Source organism: Drosophila nasuta, chromosome 3 (assembly GCF_023558535.2).
Source record: "Drosophila nasuta strain 15112-1781.00 chromosome 3, ASM2355853v1, whole genome shotgun sequence".
In the NCBI taxonomy this organism is placed as follows: Eukaryota; Metazoa; Arthropoda; class Insecta; order Diptera; family Drosophilidae; genus Drosophila; species Drosophila nasuta.
In genome coordinates this window covers 43,156,637-43,174,349 of record NC_083457.1, presented here as the reverse complement: position 1 = coordinate 43,174,349, position 17,713 = coordinate 43,156,637, and the positions used below count along the sequence as shown (strand labels likewise).

Below are 17,713 nucleotides of genomic sequence, written 5' to 3'. Positions count from 1 at the left end.
ATATTGTTTTTTTTTATTATTATTATATTGTTATTTACACATGAACTTAAACGTAAGCTACATTTAGATTTATTTCCTTTTGTTTTTTTTGTCGTAACTTGGAAATTATTTATCATAAAATGTCAACACTACAAGGTTTTTCGTTTTCTTCTTTTTTTGTTGGTGAGTATTGTATTATTTAACAACTAATTAATTTGGTTTTGACTAAAAAACATTTTTGAATGTTGCTCGATGTGTTTGGGTTTTTTAAATATTATTTCTTAGTTTGATTTGTGAATTTTTTGGGCCCATTTGAAACCTGAACTGGTTGTTATACAATGTAAATGATAATTTATATTTAAAATTTTATTTTTATATTTTCGTTTTTGGTTTTTTATTAGTTTGTATTGCATCAGAAAATGAAACTAAATTAAGGCACTTAAATCGAAATCGAAAAAATGAATTTAAAAAAGTACGTGAATAGTAAATGAATAAATTGTTAGAAATAAATTTTGGACAAGTACAAATTAGTGCGGTGGTTTTTTGTTAGTGTATGTAATCTAAAATACAATACAATACATAAAATATATCTCTATATATAGATATATATATATATATATATATATATATATTTGTAGGCTTACTCGTACTCGTAAAACTTAGTGCTTTGCTTTAACTATTTTGGTAATCGAATCGAAATGACACATACACGTACGTTTAGTATTTGTTGTTGTATATGGTATATGTATATATATATATAACTAAATCGTAAACCTTATAAACTGTGTTCTTGAATTAAAAGTTATTTTCAATGGCACATCTTTTTTGCTAATTATAATTTATAGATCTCTTCTTTGGGCTACATTTTTACATACAATACATATGTGGTAGAAGTAAGTACATCATACAATATATATAGATTTCAAAGAGATATCGAGAATGCGACAAGAATGGTGTGTCTACTTAAGATTAGAAACAAATTCGCCAGAGATCTTCTGTTCAATAATTGGTTTAAAAATACTCGCGACTCTTGGTTCATACTTGACTCAAAATTTTCCTTTCTTTGGTTTGGTAGACTCTTTTCGACTTACTACACGAAAAAATGCATTGCTCTACGAGTATGTACAGTGGGACAAAAGTTTCAACATCAGCATACAATTATGTTTTCAGCTTTTAAAACTTCTTCTCAATTTCGGTTTTAAAACATTCAACTACTTAAGACTTACGATTATTTTACATTTTGGCCTGGTTTTCTGTATTTTTGGTTTTATTAAATTTTGAACGCAATCAATGACAGCAATGCCCCATAAAATACTTAACAAACATCTGGTGAGCATTGCCGAATTTTGACCGAAAAAGGCACACACAGAGAGAATTTCCAAATGACAAACGACAAGGACACCAAACAATATACAATACATATTTTTAGTATTGTACGATGTTATTATAATGTAATGTATGCCTGTAAATATCCTTTATTACAGGCCAACTCTACTCCACTTTTTTAATAGCCATTGCAACGTATTTCGCCATAACGTGATCTGTTTGCACTGTAGGCCGCATAGCCATATCGCTCATACGCCGCATAGTCCGGATATGGATAACCCTGACCACGCATTCGATTGCGTGCAAACTGCTGACTCTGCTGGTAAGCCATGTTGTGCTGCTCTTCATATGGCCAATAGCCATGCATGCCACCAACTCCAGTTGCAGCTGCTCCATTCATTGGTGCATCGTAGTAACCGTTGGAAGTCGCATATCCGCCATTGCTGTGGGCATACTCCTCGACCAGACGCTCGACGAGACTCTCGGGTGTCTGCAGAAAACGCTCCGAGAAGCGTCCGATTTCGGTGGAACCAAATGCCTGCAGGAAGCCAGGCAACGGCTTAATGTCCTGCAAAGCAATGGGAGTAAATCTTTTATTAATAGTGTCAAATAGTGTAAAAACATTAAGGGGAAATAAATTGCAGGAAAAGTAATTCAAATAAATTGCTAGTAAAGTTTAACATAAGAATAGATTGAGCTACCAAATTTGAAATTATCACAATGATTTCTTTAATATGTAATATTCATTAAAGAGTCAAGAGTGTGAAGAGTAATTTTGAGTAATGATGAAGCCACAATTCTAAGAAGATTCCTATAAAGATGTGCTGCATAAATTGTGTACATTATTATTACATCTTTTATTTTGAATATTATTGATAAATATTATTAAATATAAATTAAGTGACTAACAACTTATGCTGATTAATATTGTTCTTTATTTGGTATTAACGTCTCAGAATTTAACTTTATTTATCTAATTTATTATTGTATGGGAAACCAAGAGTAAAAAAAACCTTGGCTTCATGAGGGAATTTATTATCCATTAATATATGTATATGGAAAGATCTTCTTCAAACTTTAATAAAGCAAACTTTAGAATACATTTTGAAATAATATTTTAGCATAGAAAATATCAAGTACTATTCTAATGAAATATAAATTCTAACTAATTAACCTGGTGTTAAAGGGAATGACTTCATTTCAGAATTCTTTTGATTCCATAAATAATAATTTTAAATGTTAATAGAGTAAATTTTGTAGCATAGAAAATCTCAAGTATAATCGTCATGGAATATAAATTCAAATTAATTTAAGTTATTTTATATTAAAACATGGTTTTAAAAAATTGACTTGACTTGAAAACTAATTTTTTATTAATATAACTTGAAAAGGAATAATACTCTTGGATTATTTCAAACATTAATACATCAAAGTTTTGAATTATGTTTGGATTAATATTTTAGCATGGAAACTTGAGGTTCGCATCCCAAATGAGTAGAATATACATATTCTAAAATTAATTTCGCATTAATATGTATGGCAAAGAACCCTAATAATTAATGAATAGAAGAAACCAGCTCAAAATGAGACTCTTCTCTAATTAAACCTAAATCGATATTAAAGCCTTGCGAATAGTTAGATGTAGTTGGATGTTATTTTGCTCACCCTTATTTGTTCCCGCACTGTGGATTCTGTGGCATCCACATGGTCCGCATCAGCCTCCTTTTTGCTCGATTTGCGTTTTGATTTCTTGCTCGGTATGAGATCGCATTCAATGATACGATTGTTGCCACTGTTGTTGCTGTTGTTGTTGCAATTGCTGCTGTGGCGATTTTTGGCATGTCGTTTGCTGTTGCCGCTGAGATGCTGCTGCTGTGGTTGATGAAGATGATGTTGCTGCTGCTGCTGTTGTAGTTGCAACAGTGGCGCCAAGGCAGGTGGCACAGTGGGCGGCGCTGATGACGCGGATAGACCAAAGCCAACTGGCGAATTCTGAGGCGCGGGCGGAGTGCGCGGTCTCCGCGGCGTTGGACTCCAATTGTGCGATGTGGCTGTTGATGACGCCTGCTGCTGCTGCTGTTGCTGTTGCAAGTTGAACAGAAAATCGATTTAGTTTTCAGTTGCAGAGAAAAATGGAATGAAAGAAAAAAGTTGTTACGCTCAAGTGGCAAGTGGCGTGGCACTTGAAACTTGCCGTGTGCCCAGTTTGCCAGGCTGCGGAAGCAGCAGCGGCGCGTGCTCGCAGCTCATGTTGCCAAGCGACCAAGCAACCCTATTAAGGGCTCCTGGTGCTTCCCTACTTCCCACTTATCACCCATCCCCTCATCCCCTAACAAAAAGCTTCCCGCCACTCAACGCAACTCGGCAGCCGCATTGAAGTTCAGCGCAAGTCCCCCAAAAATCAATAGGCGCTCCTGTGAATGCGACTGCGATTGCGACACCCTGTAAAAAAGGCTTCCGGCAAAGAGAGAGTGTCAAGTCTCTCTCTTTGTAGTACCTCTCTCCCACTTTCTGTCTATCTCTCTCTGTCTCTCTAGTTTGTGGCTGCCTAGAAAGCCGGTCGATGGAGCTAAACGCATTTCGCTTTTGCTCTGCTCATTTTTTGTTCTGCTGTTGTGTTGTGTTGTGTGTTTGTTGTCTGTCACTTGCCACTGCTGCTGCTGCTGCTGCTGCTGCTGTGGCATCTTCTGCTGTCATTATCAGTCTATCGTTTATGGATGCTTTGGCCTAATTCAGAGCTCACTCTCTCTCTCTGTCTCACCTGGCTGTCGCTTAATTAGCGACACAGAGCATTTAATGCCCCGCTGGTTGCAGTTTTAATTTGTAATCTGCAGCGTCACTTACCCCATGCTCAGCTGCATCCTCGTTTATTTGATTAGTCGCTGGCTGCTGTTGTTGTTGTTGTTGTTGCTCGACAATATCCTGTGGCGGTAATTTTGTCGCCGTCGTTGGCGTTGCCTCCTTGTTGGGCTTCGCCAAATTGATTTCCGCACGCCTCACAACTTCCGACTGCGCCTCGTCTGTTGCCGTCGTCGCCTCCGCTTCATTCGTAGTTGCTGCTGCTGCTGCTGCCTCTGCTGTTGCTGCCGCCTTATCAATATCATTCACACTGCTCGTAGGCGACGTCGACGTCGCTGCCGTCGCGCTTATGTCATCTGGAAAATTAGCGAGAAAAAAGGCGCCCAAGCGCAAAGAAAATCAATAAAGATTTTTGTCTTTTTTTTTGCCATATACAAAATATATACAAACATTTTTTTTTTGTATTATTCTTATTTTGTCAGGCTAGAGCAGGCGTTGGGTAATTACTTTGTCATGCGTGCAGACGGCCATCAAGGGTTAAAAAGTCGAGTCAGGTTTTTGACCAAACTTCTCCTGCCGCCCATTTTCATCTCGATTTCCTTTCATTTTTAGTATTTTTTGCACACACGCTTATCAAATATCTGGGGTTGGCAAAGAGAGCGCGCCACCAAAAAAGAGAGCAAGAGAGAGTGAGAGAGCAAGCCAAGCACACCAACATGCACTTGTTGAACTTTTCAGCACACACTCACACACATTCCCTCACACGCACAAACTTGCAGAGCAAAAAAAAAGGAAAAGAGAGAGCAAAAAAAATAAAGAAACGGTAAACTATACAGCGCATGCGAGTGAGCTTGCAATGTTTACGTATTTTTGTTGTGGCCGTCGTTGTTGTTGTCGTTGTCTTTGTTGTTGTGCGATATTTGACTTGGGCTCGATTCTGTTATTCTTGTGTCATTCGCGACAAACAAATCAATTATTCACAATGCCTGACTGATAGCTGACGTTGTCAATATTATTTAATTTATTGATTGATCTGCTTCTTGAGCTGTTAACTTTAATTACAGCAAAATGTGGGGGAAAAGAGGATTTGCTATTTAAGTTAATTGATCGTGACAGTAAAATTAAAGAATTTTAAAGTAAGAGAGAAAGGTTTAATGAATAAATAAATAATATACATAGCTTTTGACCTCTTTATGTTCTTTATGTTCTTAATATAACAATAATGTTAAAGAAATAAAATTTTTGTAAATACATTTTGATTCCAAAAATTAAATTTCTTAATTTCTGCTTCTCTTTAAGCAGAAAAGCTCTAACTCTCAATATAAATACACAAATAACATAATAAAAAATGTAAATAAATACAAACATAAAATCATATTCTACAACAAAATTTGGCACTTATCTTTAATAATAAAGAATTAAAATAAATACTCTTATTTAAAAAATCATCTTTTACAAAAATAGTTCGCACTTATCCGTAATGGTAAATTAACTGCACATTGGTAAAATCAACCTTTACGAAAAAAAATGTGCACTTATCTGCAATGGGCAATTAAATTTAAAATGGTTGACAGCAATATAAATACTCAAATAAAAGCATAAAATATAAAATAAGTACACATATTTATAACTTAAAGTGTTCTCAATAAAGTAACAAAACAAAATACAATACAATGTCGATAATTGCAAAGTCATTTTCTACAACTAAAGTTGGCACTTATCTGCAATGTGCAGTTAAATTCAAATTGGTAGCTAGCATTAGTTAATTAAACGAAGCTAACTCCTTATTAAATGTACGTTTAGAACAAAAATTGAAGGCCACTTTTGATTGTTTTTATTTTAATGTGTGCTCTTATCTTGTAAATTGCAATTAAGTGCAATTATCAAAATTATACTGCTTAAACAGCGCAATGTGCCCTTATATTGAATTTGTAATTTAATGTTGACTTATTACCAATTTTGACTTTTTATCTTTTAATTTGGGCAAATAATTTTAATATGCAATTAAATGAAAATCTATGTACTAGGCGCATTATTGCATTTATCCTTAAATTTAACACTAGCTTGAGCTGTCAACTTTAGCTGCAATTGCTTTGACTTACAGGTGTTTTGTTTTTTTGTTGCGTCACTTGTCGATTCGTCATAACGTTGTAGTACATTGATTTTTGCGTCAATATTGTTGGATAGCTGTTGGTTGGTTCGTTCGTTGGTTGGTTGGTTGGTTCAACAACGACACACAAATATTGCAAGCAGCGAGTACTCCAGGGTGACTCTTCAGTGTGTTCAGTGTGTGTTGGGCAAACAGCAAACAGCAGCTACATAGTAGATAGAGCTCAGCTACTACCCACCACATAGCGTTGTAAAGTTCATTTACATGCTTTGCTCTGATGACATTCCACACACACACTTTAACACACACTTAAACACACACATACTCAACTTAAACACCCCGTCGAGTGTGTGTGTGTGTGTATAAGTCGAGAGCCCATTGATAAGAGGACGGCACATTGCCCACAAGTCTCGTTTACATTACGAAATATTTAGAAAAGCTGTCATATGTTGGCATTGCCAACGAGGGATGGCAATGGAGTGAGTGTGTGTGAGTGAGTGTGTATGTGTGTGTGTGTGGCGCTTACAATTTACACCTTCCATTCCCAGCGGAAGCTCTGCCTCTTCTCTCTGTTCTGTGTGGGAGTTTTAGTCTCTCGGCTTTGGCGCAACATCAAAAAAGGTAACTTATTGATTCGCACACACTCCTTCAGCCCCCCAAAAATGTGTTGGGCACAAGTAAAAAGTGAAATCTGAAAAGGAACTCATCAAAAAGCAAAACTCGCAGCTCCAAACGCGCTCGACTGAGCTGCTGAGACTTCCCGCCTACCTCCGTTTGCGTGCCTAAATAGACAGCTAATTTTCAAGTCCTTTAAAGCAACATGACGTAGGCTCGTCACAGCAACGCCAACAGCAATCCATCCACCCACGCCCACACACACACAACCGCCCACTGTTGGGGCTTGGGCTGCTAAGTCAGGTCGACAGGAAGCGGAAGCATTTCAACAGTTAACCAACGCTGATTGGTTGAGTGTTTGCAAAATGTCGACTCCTCGAAGCTCGACTGCTCGACTGCTCTGCTCGGTCTGCCCAGTTTGCCGAGTTTTCCCGGTTTGTTGGTTTGTCGCTGCTTGCAAATAGCTGAAACGCCTGACAGACAGCCGCTTGTCAGAGACGCCGTCGAGGACGACGACGACGACGGCGTTGATGGCGACTCAAATGGACAGTCTTTGCATTCATTTGCATGCAAAATCAAGCATACGCAATGAGGTACATGCCAAGCGCTCCCCTTTGGCTACAGTGGTATGTGAGAATTGATCAGCCACAACGATGGCAATCGAGAAGTAAACAGCCCCGAGGCTACAACACATCATTTATTAATTGCATTAATCAGCTGCCTTGCACTTGATTAATGAGTTAAATCAAAGGTTAAGGACACTTGATGGAGCCATCTGAATAATAAATGCCTTAGCAATATTATGAATGACAAATTAACAACAATGTATGCTTGACCTAAAACAATAGGAAATTATAAGTTAACTTTCATAAACTAACAAACTTTCTTCGATTTTTGAAAAAAGAGATGGTTCCAAGTGGACCCAAAATTTTATTATATAGGATAAGTAAAATGCTTTTTGACATTTTCTATTTAAACAGAAGTTACCAATACAAAAAAAAAACACTAAAAATATGAACATGATTTTTTGAAAATTAAATTTATTGCATCTTTGCGAATTCAACATTCAAATAAATCTGAAAAAAACACTAAAAATGTGAGCTTGATTTTTGAAAATTTAATTTGTTGCTTATTTGTGAATTCAACATTCAAATAAATTTGAATTCAAAATTTTTTAAATATAAGTGAAGATATATAAGACTTTAAATGAAATAAAAATATAAATTTTTATGTTAACTATTTTCTTCAACAATACAAGTTTTATTCTGTTGATGATACCTCTTATTAAAAAAAGAAAAATGAATCCACAAGTTAAGGCAATGTTAACATACTGTATGAGAAATATTGTTAATGCTTCAACAACAACTGATATTTTAAATAAATGTTAACATCAATTGAAATGTTACGTGAATGCTAACACTATGAACTAATTTGTTACGTCACTGTTAGCATTATCAACTCTTATAGTAAGCCACTGATAAAGTAAATATAACATAACGTAATGTCAGTGTTTATAATGTTAACAGTATGAAGTGTTGTGGTAAGTCTCTGTTAAAGGTAAATATAAAGTAAATACAATATGTTTATATTATAAACTGATATGTTATTTTATGTTAACATTATCAACTATATAACTAATTATAGCAAGCCACTTTTAAGGTAAATGTTAGCGACATTCATATTTTTAACTGATATGTTATGTCAATGTTAACATAAACAACTGTTACTGTTAAAGTCGATTCAACATTAATGTTTGAGCTGCTATTTTCGTTGCCTTTGGTTCCACTGTGCCAAAAGTCAGTTGCCCACTTAGGAGTGCTGCCTCTGCTGCTTGGTGCTTTGAGTCCCCAACCCTATACTCCACTCCACATCGGGGCATTAATACTTGTTACATAATCCAGCCTGACATATGTTTGCATAAATTGCGAATAACTCCCCCTCCCAACGATCCATCGACCCATCATCCGCCCTTCGTTCGCATAATTGTGAATTAAATAGAGTGTAATGCAAATGGCGACAAAACTTACCGGATGATGATGATACGCTGCCTGGCTTCGGCTCCTCCGTCTCCTGCTGTTGTTGAGGTTGATGTTGCTGCTGCTGCTGTTGTTGCTGGTGCTGCTGTTGTTGCTGTTGCTGTTGTTGCTGCTCTTCGTCGTAGTCTCTGCCATCGGCGGGACAATGATAGGAGACACAGGAAGCGGACTCCACGGACATGTTGACAGGATACTCGCCGCTGTAGACGGGCGTGCTTTGGCTGCTGTCGCTGCGCGCACGTGTGCTGCAATTGCTGATGCCGCTGTCGGTGCCCGTGGCACTTATCAACGGCGGCGATGTAGTTAAGCGTTGCGTGGGCGACGCCGCTTCCGCTTCGTGCTCTAGCTTCAGCTCAGGCAGCGTTTCCTCCACCTTCGGCAACTGTTGCTGCTGCTGCTGATCCGTGAAACTGTTGCGCATTGGCTCGAGATAATTTGGCGGCAAGACGGTGCGATTCGGTGCTGGCGTTGTGGAGCGTCCAGGCGGCGCATAGTGTGTGCTTGAGCTCTGATAGGCGGTAAAGCCACGTGACTGTCCGTAGGAGGAAGCACTGTACAAAGCAGGCGGCGGCTGCTCATAGCTGCTGTTGCTTGCTGGCTGTTGATAGGCATGATGTGGCAGCGATTGCTGAAGGTGATGAGGATGTTGTTGCTGCTGTGGCTGCGGGTGCGAACGCGGTGGATAGTGCAGCACGCTGGAGGGTATCAGCTGCTGGCCAGCTGGCGTAAACATGCCCGGATGATGATGAGACGGTTGCTGATGCGGCTGCTGGTGAAGCGGATGCGAATGCGAATGCGGTGGCTGACTGTAGTGTGGGGAAGCGTAGGGCGCATAGCGATAATAGTTGGGCATATAAGAGGCACTGCCGCCTGCAGCATAGCCATAGCCATAGGGACTGCTGTTGTAGCTGCCGACGGGAGCGTAGGGAGCATTGCGATAGCCCGGCGGAGCATAGTGTGACATGGCTGCTTGCGCTTGCGCTTGAGCCGGATGCAGTTGCTCGTAGTAACTGGCGGCGTATCTATCCGACATGTCGTGTCTCTCGTCGTGATCTGAGCTTAGCAACTTTCGTGCAATAACAGTAATAACAATGGCAAAGTTGACTGCCCCGTCCGATTCGTTATTGTTGTGGTTGTTGTTGGGCTGGTGTTGGTGTTAGCGGCCATATTGTGTCGTCCAATGGTCAATGGCGAGCGTATCCTCTTACATGTGTCTATTATTGATTTTCCTTTTCCTTCCTTTTTTGTGTTTTTTGTTCTTTTTTTGTGCCTTTTGCAGTCTTGCAAATCCTTACGCCCAACCGCCTTTTATTTATGTTGGCAGCAATTTGGTCGCCTACACGCGCAATTGCTCCTTTTTTTGTGGCCTCCTTTTGTCCTGCAAGTACACAGAGCTCGTTTTAATATCGAGTGCTACGTGTGTCGTGCACTTAATGCCTGCATATTTGATATCAAATCGCCAGCTGGGCGGTGCTTAAATATAATACATAAGTCTGGCTATTATTAAAGCCGTGTAATATTCTGCTAAGTGTTAAAATCATGCAATTTAGTTGTCGAACTTTTAATAACTTATTTAAAGGCTGTTGAAAGACATGCAATTCACACACAACTTACGAGAAAATTGCATTTAAGACGGGCGCCACTAAGTATGCAATGGAATTTGTTATGAATGAACGCAGTGCATTTGAAACCGAAGTTGTGCAATTTTTAAAGTCGCAGAATATTGGATTAAGTATTAAAAACATTTTATTTAGTTCTTTATCTTTTAATATCTTTTTTAAAGACAGTTGAAGCCAAGCAATTCATGCATAAGGCAACAGCAAATTGCATTTAAAGCGATTGCCGCAAAGTATGCAATGGAATTTTTATGAATGAGTGCATTGCATGTGATAGCAAATTGGCAACTAAAGATAGTTAAATATAAATTATTGAAGTTGCAGAATATTGGCTTATGAGTGCAAACTAAGCATCTTAACCATCAGACTGTTAATATCTAATTTAATGCTGTTCAAGTCAAGCATTTCACACACAACTCAACTTCAAATCGCATTTAAAGCAAATGCCGCAAAGTATGCAATGCAATTTTTATGAATGAATGCATTACAGCTGCTTCGCTCTCTCTCTCTCTCTTACTCTAAGCTGAGCTGCTATTAGGCTAAACGTTTCTAATGCTGTTTTGGTCTTGAGGCTGTCAGAAATTTTCTGAAGCAAATGTGATGCGTTTGTTCAAGATGATTTATGATGGATGATGCATGGTTGCAATTTTCGTGGGCTGGCCGAGGGTGTTGAGCGGCGTGTAGTTGTGATGGCTCATAATGAGCCCATCCACAAAATGATGTTTGTTTTGCACTCACGCAATGGCAGCAACAGCCCAAGCCAAGCCACTCAACTTATCGAGCGAGCCTTGCATTGCACACCCACACACACACACACACATGTGCACATGCACATGCAGATGAATGTGTAATAACCACATGCACTCTGGTCACACGCAAACCGTTAATGAGCCACAAAAGTGCACACAGGCAATGAGAGAATGAGAGAGAGAGGGAGAGAGCGTGAGGGATTCAATTGAATGCCGGACCAGGAACCAGAGTCAAAGTCTTGCAGCAGCAGCAGTAACAATGCATAAGTGTGAGTGGGTGTGTGTGTGTGTGTGTGTGGGTGTGAATGTGGGTGTGTTGTGTGCGGGAGCTTGCGCCTGTCGTGTGCCGTTTATTGATTAATAAAAATGGGTTTTGCTTGTACTTTTTTTGTTTTTGCAAAAAATGGGCAAAAATAACAACAACGCTTGCCGAAGCGATTGATAAGTTGGGAGCGTCGTCAGCAAAGTTTATTGATTGAAGCTGACGCTAAAGCTAACGCTAAAGTTCGCTGATGTCCTGCTGCTGCTGCTGCTGCTGCAGAACAAATTAGCAAATTCAGCGACTGAAACAGAGCAGGCAACAGGGGAGCGGCAAAGGTAAGGAGGGGGGAGGTAGGGAATGAAGGCAGCAACTCTATTAGCAGCCACGCGCTGGATAACATAATCAATGTAAATGTAAACACGCACTGAGCGCAGAGAGCCAAAAAAGCTAAACTACCAGAGAGAGAGAGCGCAAAACAAAAGAGAGAGGGCGACTGACAGCAAGAGAGAGCGGCTGTTGGACCGGCAGAGAACGAGCTTTTTGTCGCTAAGCAGTCAGAATTGCAAAGGGTTATGCTGAGTGATGATGATGATGATGATGAGTGCGTGTGCAAGGCGCAAATGAATTGAGACCCCAAAAATATGTTTGGGCAAATGCAATCAGGCTCAGGCATTTGAACGTTACACAGCAGCTCCTCTATTTCGCTCTTTCTCTCTCGCTCATGCGTTGCAAGGGAACAGCATAGGAAAGCGGAAGTTTTTTTCATTGCTTCTTCTTTTTTTGGTGGAGCATGGGGATGCTACGATGCTACGATGGATGCTGTGTGTATCGCACTGTTTTGGGGGCAGCAACAGCCGCCCAGTTTCAGCGCATATAAATCAATAAAAACACACAGAGCAGCAGTTGAGTTGAGACTGAGTTGAGTTGAGACTGAGTCAGAGATGGAGACGAGTCAACTTACAGTGCTTGGGCTGAGCAGCACAGAGCGCAGCTTCATTAATTCTTTTGCTGTGCTCTCTACGTTTTAACAGTTACATTTCGCAGCAGCCGAGTTTCTAGTCTACTACACTCATACATACACATACATGCTAGCCTGTATGTGACATATTGCACACATACATACATACGCACATGTACATAGTAATTATTACGTTGACGTCGTCGTCGTCGTTGTACATACAAACATCAATACGTCACAATATGCGAGCGCCCTGGCGCACTTGAGCTTGCAAATATTGACAATGCCTGAAAGTATGCTGCAAGTTTTTTTTTAATGCAATTTTAATTGAGAGCTTCATGCGTATTGCACTCATTTATTTGCTGTTGTGTGTGTGTGTGTGTGTTGTTTGATGTAGTTGTTATTCATGTGGATGCTTTGCAATAATTGGGGCAAGTGCGTAAGCTGGCTACGTGTGTGACATTATAATGGAGTATAGGGATAAAACGGCACAATGCATTTATTTTTGATTGGCAGTATTCGTAAATATTGAATGAGCATACATTTTTGAAGTGATTATTGTATTTTAAACTGCAATTTTAAAGGAATTACAAATTTTAAATATTTACCTATTATGGATTTAATGTTTTTTTTTATTTTCCTTTTTTTCCACTTTTTTTCCTTTTTGTAATAGAAGTTAATAAAATAATTTACTTTGTAGTTTTTTGTTTTTCACTTTTGCTCGAACATTTCATAGAACTTGCAATCGATTTCAAAAATACCGTTACATTTGCAATGTTGCGCACAAAATTCAAATTCGAATACCTATAGCAAGCACTCACACATACACTCACACTCTCATTCACGACACTCTTTGCACTCACGCGCAAAAAATCGAAGAGAGGAGGCTACGCAGCAAACGATCGAAAAGTGCAAAAATCTGTAGACGCACTCACACTCATCACATTCACATTCACAGTCAGTTGAGAGATTCAGAATGGGCAAGTGCCGACTGATTAACCCTTGAATGGGATACAATGAATTACTGATGTTACTGCGTTACGTATACGCAGCGTGTGCGACGCGCGCCAAAGTCCAACGTAGACTGAAATGCGATACGGCTGGCGCGCTACCATTTATACACCGAGAGCCTCAACGGCGTCGTCGACGTCGTTGTCGCCATCGTCGTTGTACCCCCGAAAATTGTACAAAGAAGAAAAACTGGCAAAAGACGGCGGCGGCGAAACAACAACAGGGGCCAAAACACACCACAACAAGGCGAGCAACACAAAGCAGAGAAGAAGGGCAAAAGAAAACACAACGAGAACGTCGCTCTGCTGCTCTGCTGCACTGGGAACCCAGCGCAAACTATGTGACCCGATTTGATGGGCAACCTGCCCACACACGCGCTGCCATTTCACGAGGCGAGCGCGAGCTTTTGTTGGGTTCACGTTGATGCGATGGCGAGAGAGGGGGAGAGAGCGTGCCAAAGAGAGCGCGCGCATTTGGCAATTGCAATGGGGCGGCACACTCTCTCTCTCTCTCTCGGTCTCTGCATGGTAAATGTCATTTGTAAATTTCATTTACTTTGCTTACGAATTAGAGCACAAAACAGAAACCGAACAAAAACAGAGAGCCTTGCCAAATGCGACAGAGTGTGAGAGAGAGTAGAGAGGGAAAGGGAGCGAGAGCGAGTGCGCACACCAAACAGACAAAGCGCTTGCTGGGGGGTTTCCCTGGTTCAGTGCTGGTCATGTTATCAATGGGTATGTATGCGCCTGCTTTATTGATGTGCCCGGATCAACGATACTACAAATTATATATAGCATACATATCAGCGTAGAGTTTACACAGCGTAATTTGTGCTCAGTATATGATAATTGCTTGACCGATAAGCAAAATCGATAAGCATAAAGTAATCTTAACTATCGCTGCAAAAGTAAACAGTCACACAAATGCACTGACACCTACACACACACACACGCAGACACCCACACATGCATTCAATACGCGCCATTAATATTGATTGAATCTGGGAGAGAGAGCGAAAGAGAGTGTGACAGCAAGAGAGTAGATCCAAAAACTGCGCACATGCTTTTGCTCTCTTTTAGTGTTCTTGCGCTCTCTCTCACTCTTGCTCTAGCTGGATGCACGTGTTGTGTGTTTTGCGGTTTTCGCAGTCAACACACAGCAAAAGCCTCCAAAATATTGCGGGTGACAACAACGATGCGGCGGAATTGAAACGAACTAAAAAAGAAAAACGTAAACAAAGCGTGCGCACGCAACGCTAGAACACAGTGGGGTAGGAATGGATGCAGTAGGTAGGGGTGGGATGTGTTTTGGGTGTTGATGAGTGTTGGGGATAACCAGTTAGGCGCGCACAGTCAAGGGTGTTTTTGTTATTGATTCTGTAGACGAGATACAGGGTGTGGGCCGCAAGGCAGTTAGGAGAATCCCTAAGGACTAGATGACCTAAACTCATGGAAAATGTTGCAATTTTCATGAGCGTAATAAAAGTTATAAATATAGAATACAGAGAAATGTTGAAATGTAAAATTTGACGTTGCAGCAGAAAGGAAAATATAGCACAAAATTTTATTGAAATTTTAAATAGAGTAACAAGAATATCAATTTTAATGGATGTAATATTTAATATTCATATTCCGAGAGGCAGAATCCAATAAGACAACAATTAATTTAAGTCTTCATAGAAATCTGAAAAGAAATCCTAATATTTTATATTATTATCCCTATCCCTAGAATCCAATAAGATCAATACTCGAGCTGCTCTTGTGTTTATTAACAATTTTACAAATTTAACTTGTAGTTACTTTAACAGTCTTTCGTACAGGCAAAAAAACGTTTTACAGAATAGTCAACAAAATAAATGAAAGATAAAATCAAGTTATTTCTACTTGCATCATCATCTTCTTTAAGCCAATGCGAATGCTTCACTTAACCAAACCAATGGGCACCCATGCAGTCACGCGTCCATTCCGTTTGACAGACCCAACACCATTCGAAGCCGCAGCCAGCGCGTGTGCAGACCATGTGCATGCAGCCACCTGTGAGACATACATAAAATCGAAACGAATCGAATTTGAGAATACATAAGAATTATGCTGTAACATGTAACAAAGTTACAACAGAGTGTGATCGACTGCAATACATCTGTTACTACTTTTTATGGAATATTAAATATTACAAAAATTACAAAGCTAGATATTATTAATTACCAAACTTTTTTAAAGAATTCAACTTGAAATTAATATTACAAAACAAAGAAGATATACTGTATTATAAAGTTACATCTAAGATTTGAATTTTGTTATATTCCCGCAAACAAAAAAGCTTTGGCGAACTTCTAACAATAATTCTTATCCATCCTATCTAGATCTAGCTTTTACAGTCTCTGAGATAGAGGCATGACATGTTACATGTAGCATCGTATACTTGATGCAATCTGCTGTCTATCAAGCTAAAAAAAATATCCCTCTTGCTTACCATCACGTTCCGTGGGCGTGCGACATTTTGGACAGGGTTTGGTGCTGACTTTGATGGTCACATTGCTGGCCTCCTCCCAACGGGCCTCGGCAGCGCGCTGTCAGATAAACGATACGTATTGGATTTATGCAATCAACACAACAAGGACTCAAGTTACTCACATTGGGATCGACGGTGTAATCACATGACTTTGGAGCATTGCCAGCGGCACCCTCGGGCAAGCATTCGCCAATGTGATAACCTTGCAGGCAATTGCGACAGAAGACATAGCCACAGCCGCTTTGGCAGGTGACCTTGCGACAATCAGGCTCCACAAGCAGCCCCATGCCACAGCCCGGCTGTGGACAGAGTACGCCGCCAGCCTGTAGCACAAACTCTTCGGTGGCAAAGCGCTGATAGCGTTCGTATTCTTCGCGTGACAACAGCTTAAAGTGATGAATTTCCTCGATGAAAGAATGCTCACAACCAGCGGGGCAAGGCAATGTATAACCAAAATCTGGATGCGGCATAAATTGGCGTTCGCTTAGACGAGAGCGACAATAGTCGCGGAAGCAATCGATACAGGTGACGTGCTGTGAGGCGCAAGTAAAGACCAGAACAGTTTCGCTACAAAATAGAACGCAATAAATAACTGGAAATAGTTGAAGAGAAGTCCGTGAATACCTCACATCGGTGCAGGCCAAACAGGGCACATCCTTGATGTTGTTCTTAATCAAATTTAAGGGCACTGCGAAATCCTTTTCACCGCCTGAAACATGTTCAGCACACTTGAAATAAAACTCGGCAAAGGGCAAATCTCCGGCTTCGTTGTCCACGCACGCAATCTCAAGACTCTCACAATGACCGCGAATGCGTCTCGGCTTTAGCACATCATCCCAGCACTCGGGATCCCGATGTACAGTAAAGGCGCCGCCTTTGCATAGAGCACATCTCACACGCAGTTTTCCCTTACAGAGCTTCTCGCATTGTCCGCAATAGACAAAAAAATGCGCCTTGGCTCGTACACGCTCTATGAGAGATTAGATTAGAAAAATTTTCAACAAAATTGATTAGAGCTAAACTATAGCTCACCTTCGTCGGTAATGTTGAGACGTTCCTCACTTTCCAGCTGCAGATCGAGCAAAGTTTCATTGAGTGGCTTCGATGGCTGCTCTTCTACCACACTGGGTTCCTCCTCCACCAATGTGCTGGATTGACGTTCTCGCTGCAGCGGTGGACGCAATCGTATCGCATGCAACACACTCTGCTGTCCCAGATCACATTGCTAGATCACAGGGCAGCAAACTGATTGCAGTTTAGCTATAATTCTGCGGGTATTTTGCAATTTGCATTTACCTCAATGGTGGTCGCATCGCTGAGCTCCTTGCCGGCAAATATGATCTTCACCTCCTCCGGCTGCAATCCCAGCTGTGGTGCCACCAGCTCCTTGACGTTCTTGATGTCCCACTGTGGCTCCAAGTTGACGGACAGCGTGCGTCCCGTGTTTGTTTTCACATAAATGCTTAGTGTGTGCGTTAGCTTTCCACCAATTTGCAGAAGCTCCAGCATTTTGCGTATGATTGCAGCAACAAATTTGAAAATAAAACTCATTTATATATTGAGCACTAATAAAAAAACATTATCTAAATTCTTAAGAGCTTTATCAAAGCTGTTTTTATTTGTTGTAGTGTGACCATAAGCAAAATTTCGAAAATACCGTTTAAATGACGTTAGTATATACTTCAGTATACAAATTGCCACACACAACATAAATAATTGCACACCTACGATAAGGGCCTTG

General features: G+C 40.2%; 2 protein-coding genes across 2 annotated transcripts; both read right to left on the bottom strand.

Moving 5' to 3' along the window:
* Positions 1–619: 619 nt before the first annotated feature.
* Positions 620–13,520, bottom strand: LOC132792023 (myb-like protein AA). Its single transcript, XM_060801221.1, has 5 exons — positions 13,059–13,520; positions 8,857–10,243; positions 4,150–4,460; positions 2,971–3,387; positions 620–1,873 (listed from the first exon to the last, which is right to left on the bottom strand). Exons 2-5 carry the CDS (start codon positions 9,896–9,898, stop codon positions 1,484–1,486), a joined length of 2,160 nt encoding a protein of 719 aa, XP_060657204.1. The 5' UTR covers positions 9,899–10,243; positions 13,059–13,520; the 3' UTR covers positions 620–1,483.
* Positions 13,521–15,208: 1,688 nt separating this feature from the next.
* On the bottom strand, positions 15,209–17,616 carry LOC132788000 (E3 ubiquitin-protein ligase parkin). Its single transcript, XM_060795277.1, has 6 exons — positions 17,269–17,616; positions 17,005–17,197; positions 16,597–16,942; positions 16,095–16,539; positions 15,934–16,030; positions 15,209–15,494 (listed from the first exon to the last, which is right to left on the bottom strand). Exons 1-6 carry the CDS (start codon positions 17,521–17,523, stop codon positions 15,385–15,387), a joined length of 1,446 nt encoding a protein of 481 aa, XP_060651260.1. The 5' UTR covers positions 17,524–17,616; the 3' UTR covers positions 15,209–15,384.
* Positions 17,617–17,713: the final 97 nt, after the last annotated feature.